Raw genomic sequence first — 19,538 nt, forward strand, 5'->3', positions numbered from 1 at the left:
GAATATAAATTGAGTGATATTTCGGTGACATATTTGGGTGATCTCGTTCCCATATATCCCTTATGGTTTATGGTGCTGACGCGGGGGCGGGCTTATTCAGGGACTTCAGAGTGCAAAAAGTTTCAGGTAGTGTCAAAAGGAGATGCTTGGTGGGGCGTAACGCAGATTCTTAACTATGAGTAAAGTATTAAATTTTATACAAGCAAAATTTGAAAATTACCATATAAATATGAGGTTGCAACTAATATTGTGAATATAATCAAAAAAGGGTAAAACGTGGTGTTTTCTGAAAACTTAACAAGAAATTTTGATTTTTATGTTTGGGAAATACCTGCCATAAAAACACTATGCATGCTTATATTTTTTATTAATAAAAAGAGATTGATTTCAATCCCACTCAAATTAAAAAGCTGAGGCCTATTAATTACTTTATTGTGGGTTATTTTACATTCCGTTGCGTTTACATAAATTGGTTTAGTTTTTAGTTAAAAATCACTGAAGGGCTTTAGGTTCACTATTAATTGTCTCGTGGATTTTCTCTCCCGCGGCAAATAAAGGTTAAATTATAAATGAAGTATCCAAAATTTGTATACGTCCCTGAGTAAGAAATCTGTAATTTTGTTGTGGCTCAGCGAAGGTGGCAAAGCAGCTCATTCAACCCTTTGTATAATTTGTTGTTTGCGACCTATTTCTTGCTCCAAGGGGAGGTTGTGAGCGAGCCAGAAATGCAGTCGATGAGGCACACTGGCGCACACAAAGGAAACAATAAAAATAGCCCAAAGGGTTCGTGCGCTGAGCGAAAAAGATCTTCCAGGAGAGGCAGTAAAAGGAAGAAAAATCTTTTTCGTCTCTCCTGCGGTCTGTGGAATCAGCTGATTGCTGCAAAAATCCATTTCAGTTTTTAATTATTTGCAATTGTTCTTAACGCAGCAAAATTATAAAGCGTGCATCATTAAATTCTAAATAAATATTTTTACTTTGCCTGTTTTTCTCAAATTTTTCGTAATATTTGAAGTGTCATTAAAATTAAAAAATGTGGATATTTGATAAATTTTGGAAAAAAGTTTCTTTTACTATCCTGAGACGTTTATTCTAGAATGGTAAAAGTTTTGTTTGTAAAATTCTGACCAGCAGTTTTCTTAATAACACGCTCAATAGTTTTCCATTTTTGACGCGTTTTTTTTCACTTCGAATTTAATATTAAAAAAACAAAAAGGGTTATAAATTGCTCTGCAACAGAATTTTGTGCGCAAATATGTGCCACATATCAGGAATTTTTGAAACATTTTTTGGTACAAAAGAAAGTACAGTATTCAGCAAAATATGCTAATTTTTTAAGTTTTTTCTTTATAACTTGCTCGCGTTGACAACGAATTTTTTCAAAAAATTTGTAGACGTAGATAGGGCAAAAATGAAAACATCCATAAAATTTGGAGCTCACTGCTTTAATGGGAGATGAGAAATCAGCAATTAATACATTTGTCACGCCCAATTCTAGCGGCGCGAAAAAGCAGCCGTACGCTTATAGCAGAGTGAAGCCGAGATTTTAGATCACTTGGAAGCGAGAATTCAAATTTTTATAACTTTGCTCCTAATTAAAATAAAATGTTCATTTTTGAAAAAGGGATTCAATTTTCTTTTTACCATCAACTTTTGTATCAAAAGTTTTTAGGTAACTTTATCTGGAATCTGGATCCTACATAATTGAATTTTAAGATTTTATGCTAATCAAAGAAATTTAATAAAAATCGAAAAAAAGTGAATTTTAAAAGTATAACAAAGAGATTATTTAAAATTTATATTTAATATATAGATTTAAATATTAACTCGATATTTCAAAAGAATATTCTCACATTCGCAAGATATTGCAAATTTATTAAATATTTTATAAATATTTATGGAGTTTTAACAATGTTATATTTGTTTATTTGGCATTTTAAATGTTTGACAATTTAAATATTTTAAATTAGATAAATGACAAACGAATTGTAAAAAAATCAAAGTTTGAGAGCAATTAAAATTTTTTTAATTACGACTAAAAACTAAATTGCACACCGCGCTAGATAATTGACCAATATGGAAGTTTTAAATTTGATTCTGCTCCGCGTGAGAATGAAGGTGCATTAATTTTTTTAAATGAGAGCTCAACCGCATTTTATTTAATCAAAACAGAGAATTGAATCACAGGCTAAGAAAAAATTCCTGACACCTTGCAGGCCCATGTTAACTAAAGTGTTTCTTTCTCTCGCACAACCTGCAGAAGTTGTCAGCCAGAGCACTTTTTCAATGATTATTTGAGACAATGTTGATCAATCTGGGGGTTTTCAATAGAGAGATTGAAAGACCCCAGACGGCCGCGGGTGACCCAGCTGACCGCCATCACCGGCCCCACGGCGCCTTGTTGTTCGCGAGCCAGGTATATGTGTTGCGCGCTTGTCTTTTTGTCTTCTGGCTGTTTTTATGAGAAAATAATTTTATTTCCCATGGTTGCACAGCTCAAATTGAGCGATTGAGACTAATTCTTATGAGAACTGATAAATGACTACAACCCATAAGAAATTTGAATATAATAAGTATGTTTAAACAGCACTCTTTTGCACAAAAATGATAATCATTATTAATTAAACTAAACGAGTTCTGTTTTTATTTAAATAGTTCATCATAGCTCACTGTAAATGAACTTTTAAAATTTATTATTTATTATTTTTAAATTATTGAATATATCAATGTGACAAAAAACAAAAGTTAAATCATTCCTGCAGAGGTTACTGCTGGGCAGTTTCAACCGTTGTGGCGAATCTGTCCGAGAAAATATACCTGATTGATTTAATTGTCAAGAGTTGAAACTCTCCAGAAGGTGAAACTGTCCAGCGGCAGTGTTGCCGCTTGTAAACGTGGAGAGTTTCAACGCAACGGTGGAAATTGTCCAGTACTGGAGAATAACAATTAGCAGCATTATTTACAAGTTGAAACTGCCCAGAAGGTGAAACTGTCCAGCGACAGCGGTGCCACTTCTAACCCTGGAGAGTTTCAACTCAATGGTGGAAACTGTCCAATATTGAAAGCATTAAAAGATACAAATAATTACATCATTGCAATCGATTATTTGTCCCTCTCAAAAAATATTATATACGATTCCATTTCTCACTATTCTTGGTCATGCCCTCACAATTCACTCCTCCCCATATAAGGGTGTGTTTTTTGTAAATCCTCCATCTTTTGGACGGTTTCAACCCCTGGACAGTTTCAACTCTGGACAGTTTCCACTCTCCCGTTTAAATTAAGAACTTTCAGCTGACCGCCGTGCTGGTGGTATTATTTGTACCATTTGAGCGCGACCTCCGGCACTGCCCAACACAAACACACTGCCCTTTAGCCAAAGAGAGGAAGTTGTTGCTGTTTTGTGTTGCCGGCGAACAGACCGACACATGTTGTGAGTTTTATGCAGGCAGAGACGGAAAAGCGGCGTTTCGGTCTCGCCCGCAGCCATCTCGTCCCTATTCACACATGTCTCTCTATGTGTTTAGCCCCCATTCGGGCGAGAAGCCTCATCCCCCGCGAGAAAGAGGGTGTGAAACACAAACCATGTGTGCGGAGAAATCCACTGGAAAGTGAAGCTGTCATGGTCGCGTTTTTTTCCTCGACTAAAAAACAGGCCCCGTGTTAAACGTGAGGGGCTAATCATGGAGAAGAAAAAAAAACTGGTCGCACACGTGGGAAAGTTGATACAGTTCATATATTTACAGAGAGAGACCGAGTGCTTTCGCATTTTATTTGCTTTAATAAGGATTATCAGCTGCACCCACTTGACGGCGCGTCCGTGGTTTATGCATTTGGGCCGTCTAGACGCCGTTTGATTTACATAACAACACTCTCGTCGCTTTTATTTCGGAGCCCGCGTCGTAAAAATACAAAGAGTTTTGAGAGCTTGCTTTGAAGTTTTGAATCTGTTTGAATATTTTTCGGAGATGCAAAGTAATCGATGTCCCAAATATCAACGCAAGCCTTTTTATGCCAAAATTGTTGATATCGAAATAAAAATTAAGAAGTAAAAAAAAAAAAAATCCCAGATATTATAATTTTTAATAAATTTATTTATGAAGTTTACTTGATGAATTGGAAAAGAAATATTTCTTCAGATATAATGAAATTGTGTAACTTTTTTAATAATTATGTAACATTGCTAATATTATTGTGTCTCTTTTCCAGTTTTTGGTAACAAAATTTTGTCTTACTTTAATTTCTTAATGATAAGGGAGGTTTATTTAGGCCAGTGAAAAAGAGCGACGTTTATTTTTATCTAAAATAAATAATTTTACCAAGCGCGGTCGGAAGTTTTTGTAGCATTTTATCTCGTCCTTTGTTATTAAGTTATATTGCTCCCCAAATGGAACCAATATTTGACACTCTCTTATCCCCGGAAGATAAAATAAATCCACACATGTGTTTAGGATGTGCGTCCTTTTATCAAAGTTTATCGGCAACGTCCATCAAAACATATACACAGCACACATTTCGTCAATCCAATACATTAGTTTCCATCCGTTTTCAAAGAGCAAAAGTTTATTCACAGGACTTTCCAGATGTGACTTTTGCGCGAAAGCTGCTTTTCATGGCAAACGACGCGCGCGTCTGCAGCAGAGAGAGGCCGCACCTTTCCATTCATTCTCTCCCAAACACACCTTCGGAATGATTAAAATCCTGCGGCGGCACTTCATCTGCTGCCTCGCTCGCACAAAGACCAGACGCTTTTGCCTATTGAAAGCAAGGGGCTGTCACAAAGCCCTGGGTAGGGTGGTTGGGTGGGTGGCTCGGCCGAATGCGTGCGTAATCCACCGCACCAACACACACACACCCCGTCTGGCAACAATCGCCGGGTGAATGTTTAAAAACGACAACCGTGGAGATGCGGCAGCTTTTTCTCCTCTCTTTTTATATTTTCCTGCATTTCTGTGCCTCGAGTCTGAAATTGAATTGTGAATTGTGCTGCAACACGCCTTTGTTGAGAGTGCAGCGAGTTGCATAATTCAACTGGGAGTCCGGCTGCAGCACAAAAGAACACTGCGCCGCCGGCAACTAGGTGTTGTAAGCAAAAGTTTCGACTTCTGGAGTGTGTTTGGAATAAAAAGATCAGCTTGGAGATTTGAAGCATGCATGTGTTGCTCTTTCCTGCATGAACAATTCAGAAACTTGTCAAGTTTAAAACTTTTATACTTTGAAATTAAAATTTAATTTCTCCGTAATAATTTATTGAAATTTATAATTCTTTTAAATAGATCAGATGTTCGCGAATGATCTTTGAAATTCTTAATTCCCTTAATTTTTTAATGAAATTAATCGACTTAAAGCTATCGAAATTTGAAGTTATGGAAAATATAGTGGAGAATTACAAAAAGTAAATTGCTCTTCGCACACCTTCATTGGCCATATAACAAATTTTCTTTTTTACCCAAAATAGCTGAGCTAAAAAGCGCGGAGCGGCCGTTGCCAAATTGCGGAAGGCACTTTTAAGCCACCCCCTAGCCAGGTCGGCGACGCGCAGTTGACCCGGCACTAACGAGAGAGAGTCGGCCGGATTCGACCTCTATATTTTTTCTTCTTTCTTTCTCTCTCGTTAAACCGAACCACATGTGCGCGCCAACAGAGCTGCGAGCGCCCAACAAGTATAATATTCTCTCGGTGGAACCATTCTTTTCCGCCCATATAGGTTTTGTCACATGTGTGTGCCACTTCGGGGCCTGCATGCTTTTCGCCCCGCGCCACCCACAAAGTTTATTTTTCCCCTTTTCGTGACGAAACAATTTAGTCTTTTATGCGCCGAAAGCATTTTGTTGAATTAAAAATGCTGCCGCGCAGGATGTGCTGCTAATTCGGTCCATTAAACTTTGCGACTTACTGGCCCAGCCTCCGGCCGGCGGCGGCGGGAAATAAATTTGTTTGGTCCCACCACCTTTTCCACCAGCCTTTCCCATTCTCATTTGCGGCCCCTAATTCCCCCAGCAGACTTTTTGCGGCCGTAACTCACCGGTGCACACCGGCAGGGAAAAATTATTATTTTTCCCTCTGCTTTCCTGCACTGGTCTGTGAAATGATCCCTCTTTTTTTGCTCTGCTTTTCTCCAGCGTTGTTTTTATTTCTCTAAGTGGATTTCCTTGTTTCTTTTTGGATAAATTATTCAGACCGGTATCGAAGCAAATCGATTAAATTGGACTTTCTATCCGCCAGCTTTAATGTTGACAAAGGGAACCATTTGGATGAAAAAATATTTCTTTTTCCAAATTATTTTAGAAAATCCGCTTATATCGTACGTATATTCCCAACGTTTTTCTTCAATTTGTTGTTAAAGGGATTTTTAACTTTTTTTTACTAATTTGTCAAGCTTCAAAATTAATAAAAAATTTATTAATTAGTAAAAAATTTTAATCATAGGGGAAATTTAATAATTTTAAGATAATATCTACTTTAAAATATTGTTATTGAATTATAATTGTATTTCAGCTTAAAAATTCAATATATTTTGAAATACGTTGCATGGGAAAAAGAATATTTAAAAAAATCCTTACTTGTGCATATAAATAACAATGCTTTTTAGCAGGTTATTAATGCCCAAAATTGACCATTCCTTAAGTTAAAATTATTATTTTTACTAGGTTTAGTTGTCATTAATTTTTTTAAATTTAAACTTATTTACAGAAGTCGATATTTAAATTTGAAACAATTTATTTTTGAAAATTTTCATGCTTTTCATAGAAAAATTATAATAATATTAACTCAATCATCGTTTTTTTTTTCACATTCAAAACGTTTTAAAATGTCCCCTTGCTAGAGATTTGCTAAAGACGTGAAAAATAATCGAGAGGAAACGCCACAGAAAAAAATAAAGGAGACCCTTATTAACGCGCGGCGCTGAGAGAGATGCTGTCGCTCTCTGACCCATTTTTCGCCTTTCCAGGCAATTAATTATGCATCGTATAAATCTCGTTCGTTCGCCAAGGAAAAAAGCTAAAAGGCCATCAAGGCTTTTCGCATATAATGAGCGCGAGCCAAGTAGGAAAATATTATGAAAGGGATGAATTTTCCTTCTCCCCCTTTGAATGAATTACGGGCTTTATATGCTGCTGATGAGCCTTCAGTGGAGGAAAAAGGAGATATGCACTTCTGTGTGTGCTGATATATATTAAAATTTCCATCGCGGCCAGGCAGAAGCAGAAAAAAGAAGCCACCGACTTGGTGAATTGCGTTTTATATTTTCAATTTGCATGAAATGAAAGAGAGACTCTCTTTTACGTCCTCCACGTCTCTCGCTCTCGGAGCTTTTTCCATATATAATAAGAAATTTCTTTTATGTATTTTGGCAAATGAAATGAAAGGGCTAATTCGGCACGAGAGATGTGAAATGGCTAGAAAAATGAGAGATAATTTCCAGCGGCGAAAATAAATATATATCAAAAGAGCCGAGGAGAGATGATTCGGCTGACTGGTCGCGGAAATTGAATTTCTCGCTTTTGTATGATTTATAGCAAAAAAGCTGTTTGCCACCGTCCAATGAATTATATTATTTTCTCTCTGCCCGGCAAAAGCTGCAAATGTGACGATCTTTTTATTCTGCGTGGAAGTTTCATGCCTCTCTCGAACATTCATTAAAAATATTCTAACCAAAACCAGCTTTGACTCATTTTGAGAGATGTTTGTGCGCAGTGTTTACATTCAACATATGATTTATTCTGGAGCAGGAAAATTTCAAATCACTCGATATGCTGAAAATGCATAATACAAATTTCTCTTCGAATTATTTCAACCGACGAAACTAGAACTTAAAAATCTACTCGCAATTATTGTTTTTTTTCCTTTTAGACCTGTGGCTAATAGTGGAACTGGAAGGCCCAAATTCCTTTTTATTTATCAGTATAGAGAACTTTTAAATTCAAACTATTTATTTACTTTTGTCTAAGATTTTGCCTAAGAATTTATTCAAATTAAATACACTTCAGTAAAATAATCAGATATTGACAAGCGATAAATAAATATCTACACGGATACCTAGAGGTTCTATGTTTATGAAATAACTCCATTTACTCTTAAACGTTGAAGGCAATACAATTATAAACAAATAAAATATTATATTATAATAATATAATAAACATTATACAATACGGGTAAAAAATTCAAAAGCTATAAAAATAGATTAAATAATGATATTTGTTTTTTAAATAAAAAATAAATAAACAAAATTAAATCAAACAAAAACCTATTAATTGAAACTAAAAATTATTTTATGTCATAATTAAGAAAAAAAATTGTTTATAAAATCTAGTGTAAAAACAAATAAAACCATAAAAATTGGGAAATGAAGGTAATTCGTAAAAAACGTGACTTTTTCTATTTACGCATGTAATTAAATTTTATTGTGGAGTGAAAATATTGGACTTATTTAAATGTATTTAATAATTTTATTTTTCATTATTTATTTCCTGGCAGCTCTGCAAACAATTTCCTATTCAGCTACAGTGTTGTTTCGAGTGCATCCAATTAACTGCGGCACTAATTCAACCGGAAGGGCAATTTCAGTTTTTCCACCCACGCAACCCGAGCCGGTTAATTCGTTGAGCACTCACTCTGAACAAACAACAAAATCCAGAGCACTGCATTTTTTTTTGCCACGACAAAGTAGAAGGAAGAAATCTTAAGAAAAATCGGAGCTCTCGAGAAAAGGTGTCATGTGTCCGCGTCCTTTGTGCTTTGGTTCCTTTCAAAAAAAACGTACGCCTGCCAGTTTATTGATGAGGGGTAGGTCAGGGGTATGGAGATCTTTTGTGTGTGCTAACGCGAGGTATGGCACACACGTGTGCACACAATTCCCTTACCTTGCCAAGGGGGCGCTTTAAAGGACAAGACCAAAAAAAAATTAAAAATTATTTTACATCAATTTCTACTCAAATTCAAATTAATTTCCATCAAAATTTTATATTCAACAGAGCAAAAATAAAAAAAGATTGAAATTTTGAATTTAAAATAACTTTACAATGGTTTTGTGTAGAGCTGGCGTTGATCCGCCGAGCCGTGCATCCTCCCCCACCCCAGCCGTCGTATAATTTGAACCCCTCACAAAAAGCAGGCGGTCACAAATGTGTGTTCTCTGCTTCTTCTTCCCCATGTCATATATGCATCGGGCTGGTTAGTCAGTCGCTTGCTTCCCGCTCGGCGAGCACGTCGCCTCGCCTCGGTCGCGATCGAAATTCGGCGTCGACCGTCGGCGCCGCCGAAGTGTACCATGTGTCCCACGGACGAGGTTGCCGAACGAGACTCACCTTCGCCCCATTATCGGTTCAGGCGCCAAAAGGCCATAAAGAGGTAGGACGATTTCCGAGAGAATTCCTCCTAGGGAAACAGCTGCTCGTCTTTCTCTCTCTCTCTCGCAGGCATTTTCGTTTTACTGCTGCCAGGGGTTGGAATCCCTTTGAGCTTTGTGCTCGCATCTCTCTCTAGTGGAGATTGAATTTTTTAACTGTGGGGCTTCGGTTCGAGCAACGTTACGTAAATTTCGGGGATTTGCCTTCGCATAACATGGAATTGCCCAACGTTTTGTTGCTTTTTACGACGATGTTCCATGTTCCTCAAATATTTTGGTTCTGTATCAGATCTAAAAATACGGGGGAAGCTGAGTTTTCAACACTCACATTTTTCTATAATTGAAATTAATTTTACTTTGCCTTTTAATATTTCATAATATTATTGTCTTCAAATTTTCAATAACTTTTATTGTTTATTCTTCACAGACAAATTGAGCCATTTGTTTAAACAATCTTTAATTTAATATTGCATTTATTTTACCCATTTGTCACAAGTTGTAAGATAAAAAAGAATTATTTCAAATCTCTTTATTGAACAATTTTTAGACAAACTTCATTTTTACGTAGTCTAAATTTTTAACTGTTTGAATGTTGAGTTAATATTAAATTTTTTTTACTCTTCAATATATTATCCTCATATGGCTGCTTTATAATTAAATCATTTACTTTAACTGCAATTAAATTATTCTTAAACAATATTATCATTGATTTTATGCCTCCAATTATATATATAATCTTTTTATCTTATTAATTCTTAAAGTTTTGATCTCAAAAACGTGTCAATTGAATAAACTGCTTTGTGATTTTAATATTATAAAAATTTAAAAATGAATTAAAAAATAAATAGAAAACTCTTTATATTATAAAAAGATTCTAAAACTCATAATTTTTAAGATTTTCTTGTATGTGGTTTTAAATTTTTTTTGGCAAAATTATTATATTTCAATATGATTTTTGTAATCAAGCTCTAAGCTTTTATTGTCAGTTTTCATTTATCTCTTTCACTTTAATATTAATCAACATTAATTATTAAAAACTTACCGTATTTAACCGCAATCAATTTTTTATAAAATTTTCACAGAAAACTTTTCAGGACATAAATTTGGCCACTTTTTCCCAGATTGAATACATTTTTAAAGGCCACGAACGTTTTCAAACTTTGGATTACTTAAATATTCCTAATATATCACGTGAGATTTTCATTAAATATTTTATACACTCCCTTGGAGCAAAACTTCTTCGCTCTTTATTCACCTGGCCGGACTTCTGCAGAGCTTTTCTTCTCTGAAAATACCTCAAAGCGTCTATCTCGGCATGCAGAAATTGCTTATGCAAACTTTAAAACTCCGGCCGGCAGCTGGAAAGTTTCGCAAAAAGTTCGTCCGCCGAGAGATATAATGTGCCCGATCCTTTTCCACCTCGTTGCATCGGACTTATGTACTCTGACTCACTCTCTTAGCTTGCAGTTTTAACTACAATAAATCAGCTGCAAACAGAGTGAGTGAGTGAGAGGGTCCGTTTTTGGTGAGCAAATACGGACTGTGCCCCATTTACTCACGCACTGCACTTTCAATATAAATAAATAGAAAACTTTTACAGAGACTTGAATGCTCGATGAGAGTTTCACTGCCGAATCAAAGCTCAAGACCAAACATTTACTATTTTCACAGCTGTGCGTATTTTGATCGAGCGGTACTTTTCGTTTCATTTGAAAAAGCGCCCCTGTCTATATAAAACTGCAAGTCCAGCTGCTTTTACAAACGAATGGGGCGATACGCATAACCAAGCAGCTCGCGTGACTGACAGAAAGTGCCGCACTTCCTCGATATAAACACACGTGAAAAATAATTGTGCTGCTGCGAAATAAAATAAGGCACGGCCTTGTGTCTTTTTCCCACCCTCGCGGCCACCGGTGTGCGGTTATTTATGACTATCCACATTTTATTCAGCGACCCCTGCTCGCGTTATTATAACAATAGCCGCAGCATTTTCCCTCTTTCACCGAAAAATATAAAAATGATGGCCGACGCACATTGTGTGGAGTTTTCAATAGGCAGACGGAAAATGAGGAGGAAAGTTCAAGCTTTGCAGAGAATGTGTGGAAACATGACTTGTGCATTAGGGGTTGATAAAAAAAATTGCTGTGTTTTGATGCACCGAGAGAGAAATTATTTAAAGATATTTGAGGGTGTTTTTATTGCAAATTCTTCCGTGCTTCTTAAATTTTATGGAATATCTTAAATAAATATGAAATTTTATAGTTGCAAGTAAAAAAAATTTTGATTTAATTTAAATGGCGTAACTTAAGGCCATGCATCCTAAATTTAATAAAAAAAAAATTAATATGGAGGAAAACTTGTAAATAGGAACCATTATTATTAAAGCTTTTTGAGCGTCAAGAAAAAAAATGAAATTTAGGGAATGGGAAAAAATATTTTATGATCAAAAGTATAGCTCTGAGAATGAAAATTTGGAAATCAAAGCTCGCTATTAACACTCTTTTATAAAAATTACTTTTTTAATTCAATCTACTTTGACTTACTTAAAATGATGAATCTCATTTTAATTCATATATTGTTAAATGTCATCAAATTGCTATATTAAAAGCACACATTTGGTGTATTCATATATTTTACTACTATAACTATTATTGCAATTCTTTTGTAATCGATGTAGTTTAAAATATTGAATGTATGGATGATTTATTTGGGCAGAGAATGCCCGGTGATAATTAATAAACACGATTTGATACTAAATATTTGTTAACTTGTACCATTTATTTAATATATTTGCCGTAACGAAATATGAAAAATATATATATATATTTTTTTTAAATACAAAAATGAACAAATATTTATTAAAATTTCAATTAATTCTTATGAACACTTCATATTAATAAAAACGTTATTAATTTTGTTGCAGGCGTTGCTGGCCAGATCCGAGCGACACCGTCGGGCGTCGCGACGCGTTCCGATGCGTCGTTCCCGTCAACAATGCGACGACGGAACTGCCGCTGGCGCGCGTTCCGCCGCTGGAGCTGGACTTCGGACACGGCCGACGGGTTGAGGACAGCGGCGTGCAGACCCCGAACCCCTGCTGGCAGGTCAGTTGGAAATTAAAATGTACATTCAGGAGGCCCTACAAGTGCTGCCACTCGTACACATGCTGTGTGCTCGGAGCATAATCGTGCTAAGCGCAAAGTGCATCCTGCGGCTCTAATCTGATTTGCCGCGGTGTAAGCAGCTTATTTGAATTATAATTCGGGATTTCGACCGGCCGGCGCGAATTAGCGTTTTAATTATCATAAATGCAGATTAGCCTTCAACCGGCGCTTTTATTATAAAGTATTTGCTATGGTAATTTTCTTTCGGCTCTTGAATGATGAGATATAGAAGAGTATTGTTAAAGCCTTTTGATGCATCATGATACAGGCAAAATTAGATATTATCAATTTTTATGGTTAAAAAAAAACTTAATTTACGTAGAATATTTTATTTTTTTATTATATTAAAATATATATCAATATCTTTTACATTGAACATTTAATAAATTAATATGTTAAATATTATTTTTTTTTCATTCAATTATAAGCGTAGGAAAAAAAATATGCAACAGAGATACAGATATAATCAAAAAATTTATAATATTCAGATGTCCGTGTTCCATCGTTACCAAAATTTCTTCCATGTTAAATCAAGTCTCTCATTCCGAGTTTAGCATTGAACTATAATCCTTAAAAATTCATTTAATTCATGAATATAAATCGCAGAGCGCAGATTCATTATGTAATATTAAATCTTGTTAAATGAATGGTAACTTTAGACAATATAAAATAAAAATCAGCATAAATGTAAATTCAGTGATAATAGAAAAAAGTTTAAAATAATTTCTGCAGTATTTAATTGTCAGTTTTATTATTTAAACTCAGTGTCAGTTTTTTTTTTTAAAATTAACTTTTCTTATAAAATGGGCCCTTTTTCAATCTACCAGACCAAGAAAATTGCTCAAATTTCTTGGGACGAGCTAGGGTGATAAAATTTAAATAATAAAAAAAATCTGTATCCATGGAAATGAAATTTTTTTTTCAAAATAAAATCTCTAGATTGGACTGCAAAATTTGCCCAGTCGTTAAGTATTTATTTCATGTAAATTTAACTAACCTGCTTCTATTTATTTATTCTCCGTTCGCGACACCAAAAATTTGAACCAAAATGAAATTAAAACCCTAAATTTCTTCAGGTTTCAAATCACTTTATTTTTTTCAGGAGCCCCCTCGAAAAGTTCCTCGGTCGTCATCACGCTCGCTAGGCGTGCAGGAGGCCCTGTCGGCGCTGCTGTACCAACCGTACGAGTGCCGCAACGACTCGTCCGACGACGACAGCGACGAGTGGCCTCTAGATGGCGGCACCGGCTGCTGCGGCTCAGGTTGCACCGCGGCAGGTCGGCTGCCGTCAGTGTCGAGCGCACCTTTGCTTCGCGCGGACGCATCGGTGGCGTCGCGCATGGTGAGTGTCAGTGTTGAAGGGGGGCCAGCGGCCGGCGGCCTGCCCGCGGCCGCCGACGACGTCGAGACCGAAGACGAAGAGCGAAGACTGTGTTCGATGCCGCATGTGTCCAGTGTGCAGATCGTCCCCTGCGGCGGGGGCGGCAGTGGGGGCGGCGAGGCGCGCACCTTCACCTCCACCGAGGCGCAGACCGAGCCTGACAATCGCGAGCAGCGGCGCCGCGAACGCCGCGAGCGGCGCCAGCAGCGTCTCCTGCGCAACAGCGCCCCGGCGGCGGCGCCCGCCCCCACCCTGGCCGCCCCCGGAGGCGCCACCACAGTGGAAATCCCCGCCGAGCGGCTGCTGCCCGACCTGCTGATGAACTCTTACCAGCAGCCGCCCCCGTACTCGACCCTGCCCATCAGGACGATCGCGGGCCCGCCCCCGCCTCTCTTGGTGCCGACCACCGCCCTCGCGACTGCCACCCCCGGCTCGCCGCCTGCGTTAGTGCATCAGCCCCTTGCCATGAGATTCTCCTTCCCCATCTCACCTACATCACGAAGGTGAGTACCAAGTTGCAGGTTTATGTGTAATATTGTGAAGATTCAAAATATTTATTTTTATTTTTAAATAGACACTCAAAATTGTAATGTAAACTAGAAAAAATTCAGAAATTCACCTAATTTTTATAATAAAAATTTATTCAAATTTCACGAAGCAGGAATATTGAGGCAAACTAGGGGAAAATAAGGACAAATTTAAATATAATTATTTGAAAATATAAATCAATTTTACAATATATCTGTAGCTATAAATAAAAAAAACTGAAATTTTACTTGAAAGGGAAGAAACAAAAATTGCTGGAGCAAAAGCTTCTTTCTGATCAGAGTAAGGTCCCATTTTGATTTATTTTAAACCAATTGTTTTTCAAAATTGGTTGGAAACAATGCAAATAACGGGGAAAATGAACAAAATATTTTACAATACGAGCGAAAAATTAGAAAAAAATAATAATTAAGTTATTTGTAAATTTAGAATCCAAAATAAAGAGGAAAGGTAGACAAGAAAAGTGTCCCTATAAAATCTTTATTTTCAACTGTTTTTTTTTTTTTAATTAAAACAATATAATCAGGATATATGCATAAGTTGAAATTTTAACAAAAAAAAACCCTCAGACTTATCTCTAGGCAATTGGAAAAGTATTCGGAACCATTGCATTGGAGCAGACAATGGCCCAAAATAATAAATATAATAAAGGAAATGTCAATTATATTCCATGAATATTTGCAGAATCTGTTTAAAAATTAAATTAATTAATGTTGGAACTTAAATGGAGCAAAGCAATTGTCTCCGCGACAATTTAGGTTAATATTTTAAGCTTGAATAAATAAACATTGGGCTATTGAAGAGAAAAGAAATTTTTGAGAAGATTAATTTCTTAATCTCCAAAGTCATTGTTGAATATCCCAAGTGGTCCGCGTCTCTCAATCTGGGTGTTATTGTAAAGGTCGCATCGTAAAACAACAAACAAGCCATTTAAAAATAAACCCGGCGCATTAGCCGCCGCTATCACCGCGCGTCCCTTTAAACCGACAAAAATGCAGCTGCACTTGTCTCCGTACTTATAATTTTCATTATATAAAATTTCCTGCTTTTTAATTTCCAACGTCGAGTGTGGCGTGGAATAAATTATGCTGGTAGCCACGGCGACCGCGACCGAAAACACTCGCACAAGAGTTACGTATAAAATTAACATAACATTCTCCGCGTTTGATATCAAGTTTGTTATATGCTGCATTATTTTACATACATGCAAGCCCCCTAATTTATGCAATCGCATTGTCACGCTCGAAACAGTCTCTCAACACAAAAGCGCACTGACATTAGCGGTGCGGCTCACTCACCTGCACCTTATGCACGTGGCGTGCCAAAAGTTGGCGAGCACAATTATATTTGTTCTCGGAGCCAAAATTTGCAAAGCGTGCAGCAAGTTACGTGCGTTAAACGCCTCCGTGCTCAAGTGTCTCTGTGCACAATTTGCAAATTTCTCTGCTCCCTTTGCTTCATAACTCTAATTATATATTCTTGAAAAGTTAGAACAGTTTTGATATGCATAAATAAAAAGGAAATAATTTAGAAACAAAAATTACAATATTTAGCACAAATAATGTGGATACTTTATGTAATATTTTTTTCCTTTCAAAATAAAATTCTTTCTGGTGTGGCTGGACAAACGTAAATTTTCAATTCAAATATTAACATTTTAGTCACAAATTACAAAAAAAAATTGGTTAAATTTTTAGTTCAGAAGTGGTCAAGATTTAGAGCCTATTATGCCTGGACTGTCTTAAATAATTGTTTGTTGATTTTTAGCAAATTCAGACTGTTTTGAGTAAAAATCAATCATTTTAAAGTTTTTCGATTTGTAGTTTGTATTGATTTTATGTTTTTATATCTTGACATTTATTATGTTTTTATGTTTTGACTAATTTTGAGGTAAGCTTAGAAATTATAAAAATATCTTATCTCATACCTACGAAGAATAAATCAATCAACCCTCTGTTACAAAAATTGCTGAATCTACCTTACATTAATAACAAAATCACCTACTTTGATTATAATAAATATGAATCCTTTTTATTTTATGTATCAATTTACTGATAATGGTTATTAAAAGATCGCACATAAACTTTTCAATTCAAAATGTTTTTAATTGCAATAATAAAAAATGAAAAAAATGATAGTAATAAAAATAAAAATTTGTAACTAAATTTAAAATAATCTTAAAATTTTTTATGATAAGAATTTTTTATTAAACTTATTTAATTATTTTACACTTCAACGCCTTTTTTAATTTTGATTTAATTCGTTCTGGTATTTGAAGGCCTGACCTAACAATAAGTGTGAGCAGCATCTCCCGTGGCGCGTGGGAGTTGAAATAAGAAGAAGTCCGGCTTGAGATTCGTTCTCTGCGATTGAGGTCTCTGCTTTTTGGAGGACACGGACGGAGAGTTTCCTCCTCCTCCGACCCGTTCTTTCTTTCTCTTTCTCCGGCGCCTTTTGCTCTCCGCCGCGGCGTATTTATTTTCACCTTCTATTTGACGCTGCAAAGTAAGCCAACAACTCCTCGCCACCTCCTTACCGTACTCATCTCTTTCTCTCGTTATATTATTGTTTATGCACTGCCTTGCTTCACACACGCGCTGCTGGCCTACATTTGCATCATGATGTGCACGCAAAGGGTTAAGGTCTAGGTCCCGCATCCTGCTGAATTTTATTTCTATTCAAATTCAGACGTGTCCGCAAGACGCCCTTGAGAGTGTTATTATTTAAAAATATGCCTATCAGCTTTTGCTTTAGCGGGCGTTTTGCAATGCTGCACATATAATTTTATTTTCGCGACGCCGGTTTTGATTACGTCCGAATTTGCTATTATTTTAATGGCAAGCTGTTTATGTACTAATGGCAATGGCACTGCTAACACATAAATACTGTGCGCAGAACTGGAGGTCGGACGAGTTGATTATCATATTTTGGATGATCCGTCCAACCCGTTTCGAAAGGGAAAAACTCGGAGAGAGGAAATCCGTGACCAAAGCACATAAAAAAAAAAATTAACGGCTTGAAAAAAAAAATATTTTCATTTAATAATTCCAGTCTTTAATAGTAAAATTAATTTCTGGAAAGTGAAATTAAATCGTGATATTTGTAGATAAATAAAATTTCTAATTAAAAGTTAAAATTTTAACTTTTCAAGTTTTTGTCTTCGTTTAGTAATAATATAATTCTTACAACATAATTATAAAAATATAATTTCAATAAATAGTAAGGAAATTTACTTTAATTAAATTTATTTGATGTAGAAATCAATAATATACCAATTGATACCAATTTATAATTTTGTTAATTTTAATTAACTTAATGCTCCTGGGTATAATGCTGAGGCTTGCAAATAACTTCCCAATTTAGAAACAGTATAGATATGGAGCCAAACTTTTTGCATATTTAATTGTTGGATGGAGATGGGTCATTATAAAATAAAATGCCGTTTTTAGTGGAAAATTTCACCTCATATAAATCAATATAAATATTATTGACCCTTTTTTTCAGAATTGATTAAAATGAAAATATAATAATAAACTATTAATCAATACAACTTATTTTCAATGTGAAAATTATTCTTGTTGATTTAGCTGAAAAAATGGAATCCAAAAAGAATTTCACAAGCTGGAAAATGAAATATTTCAAGTTTTCTCCATCAAAAATATTTTTCTAAAATAATAGTTCAAACTTTTTGAGCCATTTGCATTTTCAGCTACGGCAAAATAATACAAACAAACCGTTTAAACTTCAAACAAAAGAACTTTCCTGTTGATAACATAAAAGCCGCATTGCAATTCACACAGGTTATTTCAAATTTTCCTTTTCTTTTCTCATGCCGGCGCTGCACTCGAAGCAATTGTGCGATGATTGAGTGCGCTGCTCTGCGGGCTCGCTTCTCTTTCTAAAAATATACACACACCCATAATACACGCCACCGAGAGTAAGAAGTACTTTTTATGTACGAGCAGTGCTTGAACTTATTACTCCTGGCACTCACTCCGCTCTCTGTGTGTATTTTCATAACATGCATTGCGCCGAGCACACATAACACAGAATGAATGAAACATTCATGTTTTTCCAAGTGCGCTGCTCATGAGAAGGACTGCAGTGTCTTGGAAATTATTCTCACAGGAAAATTACAACCGTGTCTGCGCGGGAAAAGGAGCTCTCGTGGCTAATTAGAAGTTTCTCTAAATTATATTTTCAAATAATAAATTACTTGGCGGTTTCCTGGCAAAAATGTTGAATTTTTTCAAAAATTCTGTACTGATATGTGATTTAATTTAAATATTTGTTGAAGAATTTGTGATATAAATTGTTTTTATCAAACCATGTACATGAAACGAGACAGCAAAAAAAATTAAGAATTTACAGTACCACTTTCTATACAATTTAAAAGTAAATATAAAATTTCTGGACAAATTTAGTTTTAACTTTTTGCAGAATTAAAATTATTTATATAATTTTAATTTGTTTTAAGGAAATATTTTCTTCTGAAAAAATGATTGAAATTTAAGAGCCTTTTGTTAAAAAATCAGTGTTTTCATAATTTTATTTAAAATGCCCTTTAATTTTATTTTAAACCTATAGAATTTGAAAATGTCGCTGAAATATTTTTCTTAATGTTTTGCTTCAGATTAAACTAAAAAAGAGTATGACGAGTCGTTTCTCTAGAAAAAAGGCTGTAATTTCACCAGCCCAATTATAAAAATCAGCCGCAATTTTCTGCTGTATTTATTTTTCTAGGTTGATCTCCGGGTTAATAAATTCTAATTGGCCCCGTCGTCTCTTGATCCTCCGCTAAGCCTCTATCTGCAGCTGTAATTATACACGAGAAACACATTCGCTCGCTCGATGCACTTCCAGCATGTCGCTTTTAATGACTTGGGATTATTTTCTACTCTGCCGAGGCTCATTAGTCGAGAGTGCTCTTGCATTTATTTATTTGGCGGCACAAAATGCACCATCAAAACGTCGAGCTGTCCTTTGCAAAGACAATGCACGGAATGGCCTTTCGCGAAAGCAGCTGCGCCAAATGGACATTGTTTTCCGACAAACAACAAACTGGCCATATAATGCAGCTCCGGGCGCAAGATTGCGA

The 19,538-nt window shown here is 35.7% G+C and overlaps 2 protein-coding genes across 3 annotated transcripts in view; both read left to right on the top strand.

Moving 5' to 3' along the window:
• Positions 1-19,538, top strand: part of LOC132193636 (uncharacterized) — a 142,050-nt gene that overhangs the window by 55,064 nt on the left and 67,448 nt on the right. Inside the window, exons 1-3 of one of the 2 annotated variants that reach the window (XM_059614420.1) lie at positions 9,310-9,351; positions 12,273-12,453; positions 13,616-14,397. In XM_059614420.1, the coding sequence (XP_059470403.1) occupies positions 13,853-14,397 (545 nt within the window). In that variant the 5' untranslated portion in view covers positions 9,310-9,351; positions 12,273-12,453; positions 13,616-13,852. Of the gene's footprint in view, positions 1-9,309; positions 9,352-12,272; positions 12,454-13,615; positions 14,398-19,538 lie in introns of those variants that run through there. The other variant, XM_059614419.1, reaches the window with a different exon arrangement.
• LOC132193642 (poly [ADP-ribose] polymerase tankyrase-1-like) overlaps positions 1-19,538 on the top strand; it is a 161,079-nt gene that overhangs the window by 45,806 nt on the left and 95,735 nt on the right. The gene's annotated exons all lie outside the window — the stretch shown is intronic.

Source organism: Neocloeon triangulifer, unplaced genomic scaffold (genome assembly GCF_031216515.1).
Source record: "Neocloeon triangulifer isolate White Clay Creek 2 clone unplaced genomic scaffold, ASM3121651v1 ptg000004l, whole genome shotgun sequence".
NCBI lineage: Eukaryota > Metazoa > Arthropoda > Insecta > Ephemeroptera > Baetidae > Neocloeon > Neocloeon triangulifer.